General features: G+C 38.0%; 1 protein-coding gene across 1 annotated transcript in view; it reads right to left on the bottom strand.

Annotated features, from left to right (window-relative positions):
* The window catches only part of LOC110458668, a 168,477-nt gene that overhangs the window by 23,839 nt on the left and 126,545 nt on the right, over positions 1-18,093 (bottom strand). Inside the window, exons 57-67 of the mRNA XM_021510496.1 lie at positions 17,491-17,589; positions 12,442-12,536; positions 9,391-9,541; positions 6,618-6,735; positions 5,687-5,882; positions 5,380-5,446; positions 4,949-5,110; positions 4,592-4,684; positions 1,173-1,352; positions 425-496; positions 77-187 (exon numbers count right to left, since the gene is read on the bottom strand). Of these exons, the coding sequence (XP_021366171.1) occupies positions 77-187; positions 425-496; positions 1,173-1,352; positions 4,592-4,684; positions 4,949-5,110; positions 5,380-5,446; positions 5,687-5,882; positions 6,618-6,735; positions 9,391-9,541; positions 12,442-12,536; positions 17,491-17,589 (1,344 nt within the window). The remainder of the gene's footprint in view (positions 1-76; positions 188-424; positions 497-1,172; positions 1,353-4,591; positions 4,685-4,948; positions 5,111-5,379; positions 5,447-5,686; positions 5,883-6,617; positions 6,736-9,390; positions 9,542-12,441; positions 12,537-17,490; positions 17,590-18,093) is intronic.

Raw genomic sequence — 18,093 nt, 5'->3', positions numbered from 1 at the left:
ATGTCAAAGACATCAGATCAATGATGTCAAAGACATAAGATCAATATTGTCAAAGTCATCCGATATAAAGTCCTACCTCAGACTGCTTCCACTTCTGTCCAGTACCAACCACGACAACAATGAGAGGCAGGTTCATTGTACACACCCCAAACCGAATCTCCATCATACAGGCATTGGACATCACATACTTCAACAAAATTACAAGGCATCAAACATCAAATACTTCAATACAATAACAAGGCATCAAACAGCATATACTTTAAAGTCAGTCTGGTTTAGTCACAGATTTTGTTATTTAGTTATAATGTAATTATCTAGAGTACGGCTATGTTGTATCCAGAAATTATTTACATGCAGTTATATTTGTACTGCTGTGATTTTCTAGAGTAATTAGTGATTTTCTGTAATAAAGTGTTATGCCTACCTCATCAGACACACAAGCCACCAGCACACGACTGTTCTGTAGACCCACAGCAATATCATGATAAAGGCCATCCTGAAACAGACCACAACTGTCATAGACTACTGTAGAAACCATCTATCTTTATAAGATAACTCAATTGTCACTCAATGTCACAATATTTAGGCTTCCTCAAGTTGTTTCCATCTTGCTTTTAAAAGTAAGATGGACATACCTTTCCAAATATATAAAACAACTGTAGCCATTAAATGAACAGCAAGAAGCACAAACATCTTGTTTTCGATAACAGGTTCATTTTGCGTATATACACATGCTAGATGTATTTGTAGTGACACTAAAGTTGTACTATACAAGACAGCAAGGATATAGACATTCAGATCCCCCGCCAAGGGAGCTTTAGAAAAGTTTTAGAAAGTGAGTTTGTCCTTCAGTTTTACTGCAATTCATCTTCATCTAAATTTCAGACCTCAAGCTTTATCTCTGACTTGTGTGTGAGGGAATAAGACTTTGGACAAAGTTTCCATGGTAACAGAAAAAATACAGTAAATGAAAACTGTTGCATACCAAATAGCAAAAGGCAACGCCAGACTACTAGATCAATATATGTTAACATTTTGCGAGGTTCTTTTTGACCATTTTGGAGTTATACTGCCTGAGAAACGGACAGACCTAGCTGATGATTTGTAGCATCAATAACATGTAAATACGTCACTCAAAGTGCTTTTCTACAGCAAACCTCTTAAACATTTACCTTGCTCATTTGTTCGTGGTCGATCCAGCACTTGATGCCTTTTTTCTCCAGGAAGTCCTTGATGTCGCGAGGGTCTCCCCACCCTACGGAGCCTGGACGTTCTTTTGTACCTTGCTTCACTGCTTGAAGAGAGTTTACCCAGGTGTAGCTGATGAAACAGGCAGGGTGTTCCAGGGCATTCTACAATCAGAACATTCAGACTTAAACAGCAAATATAAACAAGCACAGTGCCAGGAATAGTTTTATTATTTTGTTTTTATTTTTGTTTATAATTCTTGTAAATATTAGAGTTGTACATTATAGGGTTCACAGTCTGTCATATGTAACTTCTACTTTGTTGATGTCTTGTTATGTTTTCTGTACTTGAGATGTGACGTAGAAAGAAATGTGTATACAAAGCAAAGTAGTCCATTTAATGGAAAAAGGACAACTGTGAATTTGCACACATCATGATGTTGGGAGGGAGGGAGTGTTCAGCAGTTATCATTCCTGTATAGTTAGAACTGTCAGGACCAGACATAGCTTACAGAGACTGGTTATAAGGTGTTAGGGTATTACAGCATGACCTAAGCCTTATGATCCTTGAAAAAGTTAGTTTATATTCAACCATTTTGTCTCATTTGGCTAGAGTCTTTATTTTCTAAGGTGATTAAATTGTGTTACTGACCATGTGGTGTCTATATCAGGTCACATCAGACTTCTCTCAGGTGATTAAACTGTGTTACTGACCATGTGGGGTCTATATCAGGTCACACCAAACTTTGTTTCGGGTGATTAAATTGTGGTACCATCCATGTGGGGTCTATATCAGGTCACACCAAACTTTGTTTCAGGTGCTTAAATTGTGGTACCAGCCATGTGGTCTCTATATCAGGTCACATCAGACTTTGTCTCGGATGATTAAATTGTGTTACTGACCATGTGGTTTCTATATCAGGTCACATCAGACTTTGTCTCAGGCGATTAAATTGTGTTACTGACCATATGGGGTCTATATCAGGTCACATCAGACTTTGTCTCGGATGATTAAATTGTGTTACTGACCATGTGGGGTCTATATCAGGTCACACCAAACTTTGTTTCAGGTGATTAAATTGTGGTACCAGCCATGTGGTGTCTATATCAGGTCACATCAGACTTTGTCTCGGGTGATTAAATTGTGTTACTGACCATGTGGGGTCTATATCAGGTCACATCAGACTTTGTCTCAGGTGATTAAATTGTGTTACTGACCATATGGGGTCTATATCAGGTCACATCAGACTTCGTCTCAGGTGATTAAATTGTGTTACTGACCATGTGGGGTCTATATCAGGTCACATCAGACTTTGTCTCAGGTGATTAAATTGTGTTACTGACCATGTGGGGTCTATATCAGGTCACATCAGACTTTGTCTCAGGTGATTAAATTGTGTTACTGACCATGTGGGGTCTATATCAGGTCACATCAGACTTTGTCTCAGGTGATTAAATTGTGTTACTGACCATGTGGGGTCTATATCAGGTCACATCAGACTTTGTCTCAGGTGATTAAATTGTGTTACTGACCATGTGGGGTCTATATCAGGTCACATCAGACTTTGTCTCAGGTGATTAAATTGTGTTACTGACCATGTGGGGTCTATATCAGGTCACATCAGACTTTGTCTCAGGTGATTAAATTGTGTTACTGACCATGTGGGGTCTATATCAGGTCACATCAGACTTTGTCTCAGGTGATTAAATTGTGTTACTGACCATGTGGGGTCTATATCAGGTCACATCAGACTTTGTCTCAGGTGATTAAATTGTGTTACTGACCATGTGGGGTCTATATCAGGTCACATCAGACTTTGTCTCAGGTGATTAAATTGTGTTACTGACCATGTGGGGTCTATATCAGGTCACATCAGACTTTGTCTCAGGTGATTAAATTGTGTTACTGACCATGTGGGGTCTATATCAGGTCACATCAGACTTTGTCTCAGGTGATTAAATTGTGTTACTGACCATGTGGGGTCTATATCAGGTCACATCAGACTTTGTCTCAGGTGATTAAATTGTGTTACTGACCATGTGGGGTCTATATCAGGTCACATCAGACTTTGTCTCAGGTGATTAAATTGTGTTACTGACCATGTGGGGTCTATATCAGGTCACATCAGACTTTGTCTCAGGTGATTAAATTGTGTTACTGACCATGTGGGGTCTATATCAGGTCACATCAGACTTTGTCTCAGGTGATTAAATTGTGTTACTGACCATGTGGGGTCTATATCAGGTCACATCAGACTTTGTCTCAGGTGATTAAATTGTGTTACTGACCATGTGGGGTCTATATCAGGTCACATCAGACTTTGTCTCAGGTGATTAAATTGTGTTACTGACCATGTGGGGTCTATATCAGGTCACATCAGACTTTGTCTCAGGTGATTAAATTGTGTTACTGACCATGTGGGGTCTATATCAGGTCACATCAGACTTTGTCTCAGGTGATTAAATTGTGTTACTGACCATGTGGGGTCTATATCAGGTCACATCAGACTTTGTCTCAGGTGATTAAATTGTGTTACTGACCATGTGGGGTCTATATCAGGTCACATCAGACTTTGTCTCAGGTGATTAAATTGTGTTACTGACCATGTGGGGTCTATATCAGGTCACATCAGACTTTGTCTCAGGTGATTAAATTGTGTTACTGACCATGTGGGGTCTATATCAGGTCACATCAGACTTTGTCTCAGGTGATTAAATTGTGTTACTGACCATGTGGGGTCTATATCAGGTCACATCAGACTTTGTCTCAGGTGATTAAATTGTGTTACTGACCATGTGGGGTCTATATCAGGTCACATCAGACTTTGTCTCAGGTGATTAAATTGTGTTACTGACCATGTGGGGTCTATATCAGGTCACATCAGACTTTGTCTCAGGTGATTAAATTGTGTTACTGACCATGTGGGGTCTATATCAGGTCACATCAGACTTTGTCTCAGGTGATTAAATTGTGTTACTGACCATGTGGGGTCTATATCAGGTCACATCAGACTTTGTCTCAGGTGATTAAATTGTGTTACTGACCATGTGGGGTCTATATCAGGTCACATCAGACTTTGTCTCAGGTGATTAAATTGTGTTACTGACCATGTGGGGTCTATATCAGGTCACATCAGACTTTGTCTCAGGTGATTAAATTGTGTTACTGACCATGTGGGGTCTATATCAGGTCACATCAGACTTTGTCTCAGGTGATTAAATTGTGTTACTGACCATGTGGTGTCTATATCAGGTTACATCAGACTTTGTCTCAGGTGATTAAATTGTGTTACTGGCCATGTGGTGTCTATATCAGGTTACATCAGACTTTGTCTCAGGTGATTAAATTGTGTTACTGGCCATGTGGGGTCTATATCAGGTCACTCTGCCTCCTATTTACTTACATTATTAATTCCCTGTACAGTCTCCTGGACCATATCCACCAGGTCTGGGATCTTTTTATCGAAGCGTTCAGCAGTGCGTATCATGGCCATTCTCTATAAAAGATTAAACATTACCTAACATATCATATGGTTATGGTTATGTACAATCAGTTTTACTAATTAGAGCATACATACTTATTAGGGGAATTATTCCAAGCTTTAACGCTTTAGCCCAAGCCCTCTCCTGTCGTAAATTTTTACTGATATAGCAAACTGATTTAAGGTCACCTTGTGATCATAGCTCCCAGCATGGTTTACTTATATCATTACTATAGCCACTTTATCTCCACAGTAACAGTACTGAGTGACTGTACTTACCGGCTGTCCAATTTTCATGCCCAGGTCGGTTTTCTGCCAATCCGTACTCTCACCCACACAGGCGATGTGGAATGGTTTGCTAAGACCCTCCATCGCATACTGGAACATATTGCTGCAATTCTGGTCCCGCTCAAACTCATCAGACATGATACCGACCAGTACCTGTAGACACATAGGGGCAGTTTGTAGTAGTCCCTTACTTACATGTGATGTAGATCTATAGGAAATTATCTTCTATGGAATTACATAACCATCCAAATCCCTCAAATGTAAGAATCAAGAAAAATATAATATCAGTGATTTACCTTCAAAAAATCAAATTAACTGGCGCTTCCTCCTTACTTACATAACAATGTTACAATGAGCGCGATATTTAACATAAGAAATGCCCATTTCAAATTTATGTTGATGGAACCGAACCACCTTATTACCTTGCAGTTTTTCAGAGCCATCATCATGTCATTCATTTTGGTGCCAGCTTCCATGTCTGGGTACCAGCTAAAATAAGTTAAACATCTCATGTTAGATTAATGTGGAAAACAACAATTATTATACACAATATAGAAAAAGTGTAAAAAATACAACAGAAATATGAAAAAACAAGGTCTTAGAAAGTTTTGACAGAACAGTACATGTGTCAATGATTTAAATGGAATGGTGTACATGCTCAATTAAGTAGTTGATTTGGCTTCCAGTTGTACTTGTAGGATCACATAAGTAGGTGTTAGCTGACATTACCAGGACAACCCAGACTCCTCCAGATGCTGTCTGATCTTGGCAGGATCCACTTTTGAGGTGTCTATTTTGGGAAGGTCTGCCTTGCAGTAGAGGATGGCCACATCATTTTCCATGTTCCTGTTGAGTGACTGCAATGCACTTATACTGTGTTGTAGGTGGATGTCAAAGTCCGAGTCTTGTTCCTCAGGCATCATCTCTGTAGACAACAAGTACAGAGATGTGTTTAAGTAGGTCAACACAAATACAGAGATGTGTTAAAGTAGGTCAACACAAATACAGAAATGTGTTAAAGTAGGTCAACACAAATACAGAGATGTGTTAGGGTAAGTCAACACAAATACAGAGATTTGTTAAAGTTTGTCAATACAAATGTGTTAAAGTAGGTCAACACAAATAGACACAGATGTGAAAGTAGGTCAACACTTTATATTGATGTGTTTAAGTAGGTCAACAAAAATACAGAAATGTGTTAGGATAAGTCAACACAAATACAGGAATGTGTTATGGTAAGTCAACACAAATACAGAAATGTGCTAAGGTAAGTCAACACAAATACAGAAATGTGTTAAAGTAGTTCAACACAAAGGTGTTAAAGTAGGTCAACACAAATACAGAGATGTGTTAAAGTAGTTCAATAAAAAACAGATGTGTTAAAGTAGGTCAACAAAAATACAGAGATGTGTTAAAGTAGGTCAAAACAAATACAAAAATGTGTTAAAGTAGGTCAACACAAATGTGTTAAAGTAGGTCAACACAAATACAGAAATGTGTTAAAGTAGGTCAACACAAATACAGGGACATGTAAAAGTAGATCAAGACAAATTCAGGGATTATGTAAAAAGTAGATCAACACTTTATATTGATGTGTTTAAGTAGGGCAACACAAAATGATAAAATGTCAACGTTAGGAAACAAATACAGAAAGTCTTACCAAGTAGCTGGCCCATTGACACAGTGTGGAAGTATTTTGTACACTGCAGAAATGGAGCTTTGAGGTCTCCTGCCCGCCGGATTAACTCCCCTTTAAACAGGCATGGCTCTCTTGTTCCCTGTTAGCACAAACATGTCAGTGTTATTGACAATCATCCTTCACAAGTAAGTTTTGTTACAACCACACACGGCAACATGGATATACCTAGATAATTATGATGTTGTTTGTATTATCATATTTGTCACTATTGTAACAATGCTATATATATACTAGTGAATTAATGTGATAACTTTTATTGAAAATTTCCAAATTTACTAAATTTGTCAAAGGAACAATTGTCAGAAACAGATATAATGAATTTGTCATTTTGACTTTTCACGTCTCATGAGATCAGAAAAAGTTCTATATCATTCAATGTTTTTGTTTTTATTAATAATAGAGAGATATTTGTGGAAAAAAACTTGTTGATACAGACTTTCACAAATGAGAGTAAGATCTGTTTATAACAAACCTCTTTGCTGATACGCACAGTTTATATCAATAAGATCTGGTTGTGATGACAGTTTATATCAATAAGATCTGTTTGTGATGACAGTTTATATCAATAAGATCTGTTTGTGATGACAGTTTATATCAATAAGATCTGTTTGTGATGACAGTTTATATCAATAAGATCTGTTTGTGATGACAGTTTATATCAATAAGATCTGTTTGTGATGACAGTTTATATCAATAAGATCTGTTTGTGATGACAGTTTATATCAATAAGATCTGTTTGTGATGACAGTTTATATCAATAAGATCTGGTTGTGATTACATTTTATATCAATAAGATCTGTTTGTGTTGACAGTTTATATCTATAAGATCTGTTTGTGTTGAGAGTTTATATCAAAAAGATCTGTTTGTGATGACAGTTTATATCAATAAGATCTGTTTGTGATGACAGTTTATATCAATTAGATCTGTTTGTGATGACAGTTTATATCAATAAGATCTGTTTGTGATGACAGTTTATATCAATAAGATCTGTTTGAAACGACAGTTTATATCTATAAGATCTGTTTGTGACGACAGTTTATATCAATAAGATCTGTTTGTGACGACAGTTTATATCTATAAGATCTGGTTGTGATGACAGTTTATATCAATAAGATCTGTTTGTGATGACAGTTTATATCAATAAGATCTGGTTGTGTTGACAGTTTATAAATACACACACATACACTACACGCATGCATCTTGCACAAAGGGGAGGCCGTCCTTAAATGACCTTAGCTGTTAATAGGACGTTAAACAAAATCAAACAAACAAACAAACAAACTATATCAAAAAGATCTGTTTGTGATGACAGTTTATATCAATAAGATCTGTTTGTGATGACAGTTTATATCAATAAGATCTGGTTGTGTTGACAGTTTATAAATACACACACATACACTACACGCATGCATCTTGCACAAAGGGGAGGCCGTCCTTAAATGACCTTAGCTGTTAATAGGACGTTAAACAAAATCAAACAAACAAACAAACAAACTATATCAAAAAGATCTGTTTGTGATGACAGTTTATATCAATAAGATCTGTTTGTGATGACAGTTTATATCTATAAGATCTGGTTGTGATGACAGTTTATATCAATAAGATCTGTTTGTGTTGACAGTTTATATCAATAAGATCTGTTTGTGACAATAGTATATATCTATAAGATCTGGTTGTGACAATAGTTTATATCTATAAGATCTGGTTGTGATGACAGTTTATATCAATAAGATCTGGTTGTGATGACAGTTTATATCAAAAAGATCTGTTTGTGATGACAGTTTATATCTATAAGATCTGTTTGTGACAATAGTTTATATCAATTAGATCTGTTTGTGACAACATTTTTTTTGCTTTTACTGCAAAACCTAAATATTGTGCTGACGATCTTAAAAGTTCATGTGCTGTCTCTTGACCTCCTCCCAATACCTTCTATATAATTATACATGTATCTGTCAAGTGATTATATCTATCTCCATGCTGTGAAGCTCTGTTTGCCTAATGTCTCATCAATTTTCCAACAAAATAACACCAAAACATTTGTGATTGGCGAAAAATTGGCTCACTTTTTAGGAAGTGGCGTGACAGTTTATATCAATAAGATCTGGTTGTGACGACAGTTTATATCTATAAGATCTGTTTGTGACCACAGTTTATATCCATGAGATCTGGTTGTTACAAACCTCTTTGCTGATACGTTTAGTTTACATCTATACGATCTGGTTGTTACAAACCTCTTTGTTGATACGTATAGTTTACATCTATACGATCTGGTTGTTACAAACCTCTTTGCTGATATAGTTTATATTAATAAGATCTGGATGTTACAAACCACTTTGCTGATACGTATAGTTTATACTAATAAGATCTGGTTGCTACAAACCTCTTTGCTGATACAGTTTACATCTATAAGATCTGGTGGTTACCTCTTTGCTGATACAGTTTATATCTATAAGATCTGGTGGTTACCTCTTTGCTGATACAGTTTACATCTATAAGATCTGGTGGTAATTACCTCTTTGCTGATACAGTTTACATCTATAAGATCTGGTGGTTACCTCTTTGCTGATACAGTTTACATCTATAAGATCTGGTGGTTACCTCTTTGCTGATACAGTTTATATCTATAAGATCTGGTGGTTACCTCTTTGCTGATACAGTTTACATCTATAAGATCTGGTGGTAATTACCTCTTTGCTGATACAGTTTACATCTATAAGATCTGGTGGTTACCTCTTTGCTGATACAGTCGGGACAGGGGATGAAGAAGTCGTACATAACTCCATGGAAGGACTCCTCGATGAGACTCTCGAACACCTCATGAATCAACAGCAAAATGTTTTCTGGCTGTGGACCCTGTACCAGTACCACCAGCTCGGAGTCACTATGGATAAACACACATTATCATAGTACGATGGAAAAACTACAATTAATACAACTGTCACAACATGCCGTACTGCGAGTCCGTCATCTTTCCGTCCGTTGTCTGTCTGTCAACTTTTTCTTTTGAACGACTTCTTCTGAGGAACTGGTGGACCTAGGATCACAACATTTGACAAGAAGGTGGATGGGAAAAGGTGCTATAAAGTTTCCACATTAAAATGACCTTGAACTACTTTCAAGGTCACAGGGGTCAAATTTGTTAAAAACTTCAAACAACAATATTTAAAGGACAATTTGGTCTAAAGTGAGCTATATCCCTGTAGTATTGAGGATGAAGTGAGCTAGTGTAACCCATGTAGTATCAAGGATGAAGTGAGCTAGTGTCACCCCTGTAGTATCAAGGATGAAGTGAGCTAGTGTTATCCCTGTAGTATTGAGGATGAAGCGAGCTAGTGTAACCCCTGTAGTATTGAGGATGAAGTGAGCTAGTGTAACCCCTGTAGTATTGAGGATGAAGTGAGCTAGTGTTACCCCTGTAGTATCGAGGATGAAGTGAGCTAGTGTAACCCCTGTAATATCGAGGAATAAGCGAGCTAGTGTAACCCCTGTAGTATTGAGGATGAAGTGAGCTAGTGTAACCCCTGTAGTATTGAGGATGAAGTGAGCTAGTGTAACCCCTGTAGTATTGAGGATGAAGTGAGCTAGTGTAACCCCTGTAGTATTGAGGATGAAGTGAGCTAGTGTAACCCCTGTAGTATTGAGGATGAAGTGAGCTAGTGTTACCCCTGTAGTATCGAGGATGAAGTGAGTTTGTGTTACCCCTGTAGTATCAAGGATTAAGTGAGCTAGTGTTACCCCTGTAGTATCAAGGATTAAGTGAGCTAGTGTAACCCCTGTAGTATTGAGGATGAAGTGAGCTAGTGTTACCCCTGTAGTATCAAGGATGAAGTGAGCTAGTGTTACCCCTGTAGTATCGAGGATGAAGTGAGTTTGTGTTACCCCTGTAGTATCAAGGATTAAGTGAGCTAGTGTTACCCCTGTAGTATCAAGGATTAAGTGAGCTAGTGTAACCCCTATAGTATCAAGGATGAAGTGACCTTGTGTTACCCCTGGAGTAGTGAGGAAGAAGTGAGCTAGTGTTACCCCTGTAGTATCGAGGATGAAGTGACCTTGTGTAACCCCTGTAGTATGGAGGATAAAGTGACCTTGTGTAACCCCTGTAGTATCAAGGATGAAGTGAGCTAGTGTAACCCCTATAGTATCAAGGATGAAGTGACCTTGTGTTACCCCTGGAGTATGGAGGATGAAGTGAGCTAGTGTTACCCCTGTAGTATCGAGGATGAAGTGAGCTAGTGTAACCCCTGTAGTATCAAGGGTGAAGTGAGCTAGTGTAACCCCTGTAGTATCAAGGATGAAGTGAGCTAGTGTTACCCCTGTAGTATCAAGGATTAAGTGAGCTAGTGTAACCCCTGTAGTATCAAGGATGAAGTGACCTAGTGTAACCCCTGTAGTATCAAGGGTGAAGTGAGCTAGTGTAACCCCTGGAGTATCGAGGACGAAGTGAGCTAGTGTTACCCCTGTAGTATCAAGGGTGAAGTGAGCTAGTGTTACCCCTGTAGTATCAAGGATTAAGTGAGCTAGTGTAACCCCTATAGTATCAAGGATGAAGTGACCTTGTGTTACCCCTGTAGTATCGAGGATGAAGTGGGCTAGTGTTACCCCTGTAGTATCGAGGATGAAGTGAGCTAGTGTTACTCCTGTAGTATCGAGGATGAAGTGAGCTAGTGTAACCCCTGTAGTATCGAGGATGAAGTGAGTTTATGTTACTGTTGTAGTATCGAGGATGAAGTGAGCTAGTGTAACCCCTGTAGTATTGAGGATGAAGTGAGCTAGTGTTACCCCTGTAGTATCGAGGATGAAGGGAGCTAGTGTAACCACTGTAGTATCAAGGAGGAAGTGAGTTTATGTTACCCCTGTAGTTTCGAGGATGAAGTGAGCTAGTGTAACCCCTGGAGTATCGAGGACGAAGTGAGCTAGTGTTACCCCTGTAGTATCAAGGATGAAGTGAGCTAGTGTTACCCCTGTAGTATCAAGGATTAAGTGAGATCAAGGATGAAGTGACCTTGTGTTACCCCTGTAGTATCGAGGAGGAAGTGGGCTAGTGTTACCCCTGTAGTATCGAGGATGAAGGGAGCTAGTGTAACCCCTGTAGTATCAAGGATGAAGTGAGTTTATGTTACTGTTGTAGTATCGAGGATGAAGTGAGCTAGTGTAACCCCTGTAGTATCAAGGATGAAGTGAGTTTATGTTACCCCTGTAGTTTCGAGGATGAAGTGAGCTAGTGTAACCCCTGTAGTATCGATGATGAAGTGACCTTGTGTAACCCCTGTAGTATCGAGGATGAAGTGAGCTAGTGTAACCCCTGTAGTATCAAGGGTTTAGTGAGTTTATGTTACCCCTGTAGTATCGAGGATGAAGTGAGCTAGTGTAACCCCTGTAGTATCGAGGATTAAGTGAGCTAGTGTTACCCCTGTAGTTTCGAGGATAAAGTGGGCTAGTGTTACCCCTGTATTATCGAGGATGAAGTGAGTTTATGTTACCCCTGTAGTATGGAGGATGAAGTGAGCTAGAGTAACCCCTGTAGTTTCGAGGATAAAGTGAGCTAGTGTTACCCCTGTATTATCGAGGATGAAGTGAGTTTATGTTACCCCAGTAGTATCAAGGATTAAGTGAGCTAGTGTTACCCCTGTAGTATTGAGGATGAAATGACCCTCTGTTACCCCTGATGTATCTAAGATGAAGTGAGCTAATGTAAACCCTGGAGTATTGAGGATGATATTGGCTGGTCTCCTTCATGTTGTTAATATAAGGCAAACACATTGGCTGAATAAGGTAACTTACTTTTCCTGTCGTATCAAGGCTAAATGTCTGTTTTTGTTCAGCATGGAGCCTTTCTTCCAGATAATTTTTCCATCAGAGAACTGAAACAACCTCACCTAAAGTGAGAATATTTCAACATTAACAAGCAACAAACAGAATTTCTAAAAACACTTCGTTAGTTTTATAAAAATAATTCTCTTGAAAATCAATGATAAAAGTGATCAGCTCTGCTGAGTTTTTCTGTTGGGACATGATTGAGATCAAACTGTCTCCACTTGTATGAAACACACAAAACATTCGGGAGCTCAAGACTTGAGATGTGTAATACTGTGTAATACTGTGTAATGTAATCAGTTCTATCAGTTTGGCAAGTATTTTGAGCTAAAAATAGGAAGCGTTAGTTCTGTTGAGTTATATAACCAGTCATCAGTTCTCCCATTATTGATGAGTCATATGTTTTATTTATTGATGACAGTTGTCCGTATTAATTCATATTCTCTGTTGTAGTGATGTCATGGTCTATACCTGTGATTTGTTTTAGTAACGTCATGTTTTTTTAGCTGTGATTTGTTGTAGTGATATCATGGTTTGACCTGTGCTCTGTTGTAGTGATGTCATGGTTTAACCTGTGATCTGTTGTAGTGATGTCATGGTCTATACCTGTGATTTGTTTTAGTAACGTCATGTTTTTTTAGCTGTGATTAGTTGTAGTGATATCATGGTTTATACCTGTGCTCTGTTGTAGTGATATCATGGTTTATACCTGTGATCTGTTGTAGTGATGTCAAGGTTATTACCTGTGATCTGGTGTAGTGATGACATGGTTTTTACCTGTGATCTGGTGTAGTGATGACATGGTTTTTACCTGTGATCTGGTGTAGTGATGACATGGTTTTTACCTGTGCTCTGTAGTAGTGTTATCATGGTTTAAACCTGTGATCTGTTGTAGTGATGTCATGGTTTTTACCTGTGATCTGTTGTAGTGATGTCATGGTTTATTCCTGTGATCTGTTGTAGTGATGTCATTGTTTATACCTGTGATCTTTTGTAGTGATGTCATTGTTTATACCTGTGATCTTTTGTAGTGATGTCATTGTTTATACCTGTGATGTGTTGTAGTGATGTCATTGTTTATACCTGTGCTCTGTTGTAGTGATGTCAAGGTTTTTATCTGTGATCTGTTGTAGTGATGTCAAGGTTATTACCTGTGATCTCGTGTAGTGATGACATGGTTTTTACCTGTGATCTGTTGTAGTGATGTCATGGTTTATACCAGACGAGTTCTTTGTTTTTGCGATGTCATGGTTATTACCTGTGCTCTGTTGTAGTGATGTCATTGTTTATACCTGTGATGTGTTGTAGTGATGTCATTGTTTATACCTGTGATCTTTTGTAGTGATGTCATTGTTTATACCTGTGATCTTTTGTAGTGATGTCATTGTTTATACCTGTGATCTTTTGTAGTGATGTCATTGTTTATACCTGTGATCTTTTGTAGTGATGTCATTGTTTATACCTGTGATCTTTTGTAGTGATGTCATTGTTTATACCTGTGATCTTTTGTAGTGATGTCATTGTTTATACCTGTGCTCTGTTGTAGTGATGTCATGGTTTATACCAGACGAGTTCTTTGTTTTTGTGATGTCATGGTTATTACCTGTGCTCTGTTGTAGTGATGTCATGCTTTTTAAATGTACTTTGTTGTAGTGATATTATGGTTTATACCTGTGCTCTGTTGTAGTGTTGTCATGGTTTTTACCTATACTCTGTTGTAGTGATGTCAAGGTTTATACTTGTGCTCTGTTGTAGTGATGTCATGTTTTTACCTGTGCTTTGTTGAGGTGATGTCATGGTTTTTACCTGTGCTCTGTTGTAGTGATGTCATGGTTTTGACCTGTGCTCTGTTGTAGTGATGTCATTGTTTATACCTGTGCTCTGTTGTAGTGATGTCAAGGTTTTTACCTGTACTCTGTCGTAGTGATGTCATGGTTTATACCTGTGTTCTGTTGTAGTGATGTCATAATTTTTACCAATGCTCTGTTGTTGTGATGTCAAGGTTTATAGTTGTGCTCTGTTGTAGTGTTGTCATGGTTTTTACCTGTACTCTGTTGTAGTTATGTCAAGGTTTATACTTGGTTTTTACCTGTGCTATGTTGTAGTGATGTCATAATTTTTACCAATGCTCTGTTGTTGTGATGTCATGGTTTATACTAGACGAGTTCTTTGTTTTTGTGATGTCATGGTTATTGCCTGTGCTCTGTTGTAGTTATGTCATGGTTTATACCTGTTATCTGTTGTAGTGATGTCATTGTTTATACCTGAGATCTGTTGTAGTGATGTCAAGGTTTATACCTGTTCTATGTTGTAGTGATGTCATAATTTTTACCAATGCTCTGTTGTTGTGATGTCAAGGTTTATAGTTGTGCTCTGTTGTAGTGGTGTCATTGTTTATACCTGTGCTCTGTCGTAGTGATGTCAAGGTTTATACCTGTTCTATGTTGTAGTGATGTCATAATTTTTACCAATGCTCTGTTGTTGTGATGTCAAGGTTTATACCTGTTCTCTGTTGTAGTGATGCCATGGTTTATACCTGTGCTTATACCTGTGATCTGTTATAGTGATGTCATTGTTTATACCTGTGATCTGTTGTAGTGATGTCATGGTTTATACCAGACGAGTTCTTTGTTTTTGTGATGTCATGGTTATTACCTGTGCTCTGTTGTAGTGATATTATGGTTTATACCTGTGCTCTGTTGTAGTGTTGTCATGGTTTTTACCTATACTCTGTTGTAGTGATGTCAAGGTTTATACTTGTGCTCTGTTGTAGTGATGTCATGTTTTTACCTGTGCTTTGTTGAAGTGATGTCATGGTTTTGACCTGTGCTCTGTTGTAGTGATGTCATGGTTTTGACCTGTACTCTGTTGAAGTGATGTCATGGTATTTACCTGTGCTCTGTTGTAGTGATGTCATGGTTTATACCTGTGCTCTATTATAGTAATTTCATGGTCTTTACCTGTGATCTGTTGTAGTGATGTCATGGTTTATACCTGTGATCTGTTGTAGTGATGTCATTGTTTATACCTGTGCTCTGTTGTAGTGATGTCATGGTTTTGACCTGTACTCTGTTGAATTGATGTCATGGTATTTACCTGTGCTCTGTTGTAGTGATGTCACGGTTTATACCTGTGCTCTATTATAGTAATTTCATGGTCTTTACCTGTGATTTGTTGTAGTGATGTCATGGTTTATACCTGTGCTCTATTATAGTAATTTCATGGTCTTTACCTGTGCTCTGTTGTAGTGATGTCATGGTTTTGACCTGTACTCTGTTGAAGTTATGTCATGGTATTTACCTGTGCTCTGTTGTAGTGATGTCATGGTTTTGACCTGTACTCTGTTGAAGTGATTTCATGGTATTTACCTGTGCTCTGTTGTAGTGATGTCACGGTTTATACCTGTGCTCTATTATAGTAATTTCATGGTCTTTACCTGTGCTCTGTTGTAGTGATGTCATGGTTTTGACCTGTACTCTGTTGAAGTGATGTCATGGGATTTACCTGTGCTCTGTTGTAGTGATGTCATGGTTTAAACCTGTGATCTGTTGTAGTGATGTCATTGTTTTTACCTGTGATCTGTTGTAGTGATGTCATTGTTTTTACCTGTGCTCTGTTGTAGTGATGTCATGGTTTAAACCTGTGATCTGTTGTAGTGATGTCATTGTTTTTACCTGTGATCTGCTGTAGTAATGTCATTGTTTATACCTGTGCTCTGTTGTAGTGATGTCATGGTTTAAACCTGTGATCTGTTGTAGTGATGTCATTGTTTTTACCTGTGATCTGTTGTAGTGATGTCATTGTTTTTACCTGTGCTCTGTTGTAGTGATGTCATGGTTTAAACCTGTGATCTGTTGTAGTGATGTCATTGTTTTTACCTGTGATATGTTGTAGTGATGTCATTGTTTATACCTGTCCTCTGTTGTAGTGATGTCATTGTTTTTATCTGTGATCTGTTGCAGTGATGTCATGGTTTATACCTGTGCTCTGTTGTAGTGATGTCAAGGTTTTTACCTGTGATCTGTTGTAGTGATGTCATTGCTCTGTAGTTGTGTTATCATGGTTTATACCTGTGATCTGTTGTAGTGATGTCAAGGTTTATACCTGTGCTCTGTAGTAGTGTTATCATGGTTTATACCTGTGATCTGTTGTAGTGATGTCAAGGTTTTTACCTGTGATCTGTTTTAGTGATGTTAAGGTTTTTACCTGTGATCTGTTGGAGTGATGTCATGGTTTATACCTGTGATCTGTTGTAGTGATGTCAAGGTTTTTACCTGTGATCTGTTTTAGTGATGTTAAGGTTTTTACCTGTGATCTGTTGTAGTGATGTCAAGGTTTTTACCTGTGATCTGTTTTAGTGATGTTAAGGTTTTTACCTGTGATCTGTTGTAGTGGTGTCATGGTTTATACCTGTGATCTGTTGTAGTGATGTCAAGGTTTTTACCTGTGATCTGTTTTAGTGATGTTAAGGTTTATACCTGTGATCTGTTGTAGTGATGTCAAGGTTTTTACCTGTACTCTGTTGTAGTGATGTCATCGTTTATACCTGTGATCTGTTGTAGTGATGTCATGGTTTATTCCTGTGCTCTGTTGTAGTGATGTCAAGGTTTTTACCTGTGATCTGTTTTAGTGATGTTAAGGTTTTTACCTGTGTTCTGTTGTAGTGATGTCATGGTTTATACCTGTGCCCTGTTGTAGTGATGTCATGGTTTATACCTGTGCTTTGTTGTAGTGATGTCATGGTTTATACCTGTGCTTTGTTGTAGTGATGTCATGGTTTATACCTGTGCTCTATTATAGTAATTTCATGGTCTTTACCTGTGCTCTGTTGTAGTGATGTCATGGTTTAAACCTGTGATCTGTTGTAGTGATGTCATTGTTTTTACCTGTGCTCTGTTGTAGTGATGTCATTGTTTATACCTGTGCTCTGTTGTAGTGATGTCATGGTTTATACCTGTGCTTTGTTAATTTGATGTCATTGTTTCACCTATGCTCTGCTGAAGTAATGGTTTTTACCTGTGCTCTATTGAAGAGTCCCGCGGGAAGGTAGGAGAATTTGTAGACCAGCTTGTTTTCCCTGATTCCACTGTTCTGTACCAAGTCTGGCCAGCTTAGCTGTAAATAAATCACAATCAATAAACTGTATTTCAAATATAAATATAAGCAAACTGTCGACAGACCATTATACTGACTTTGACAGAGAAAGTAAGTATATAACAAGAACATTATACTGACTTTGATAGAGAAAGTAAGTATATAACAAGAACCTTATACTGACTTTGACAGAGAAAGTAAGTACAGTCGAACCTCGTTATCTCGAACTCGTTTAACTCGAAGACCCCGTTTAACTCGAAGTGTTTCATCGGTCCCGGCCTACACTGTTCTTAATCTTAGTAATAAAAACTCTGATAGTTCGAACTCTGAAAACTCGAATAACTCGGATATCTCGAAGTGAAATATCGGTCCCAACAACGTAAATCCTACATAAAAATATCGCTTACCTCGAAGTTTCTTAAGATTCACAAGTCGATCATATATTCTTTAATTATTTGATACATATTAGACGCAGTGCTACGGTAAACATCGTTCTCATAGAGCAGCTTACGCTCGGTCATAATT

The sequence above is a fragment of the Mizuhopecten yessoensis genome, unplaced genomic scaffold (assembly GCF_002113885.1).
Source record: "Mizuhopecten yessoensis strain PY_sf001 unplaced genomic scaffold, ASM211388v2 scaffold9685, whole genome shotgun sequence".
In the NCBI taxonomy this organism is placed as follows: Eukaryota; Metazoa; Mollusca; class Bivalvia; order Pectinida; family Pectinidae; genus Mizuhopecten; species Mizuhopecten yessoensis.
The sequence above is the reverse complement of the archived record's forward strand: the minus strand, read 5'-3'. Positions and strand labels throughout refer to the sequence as shown.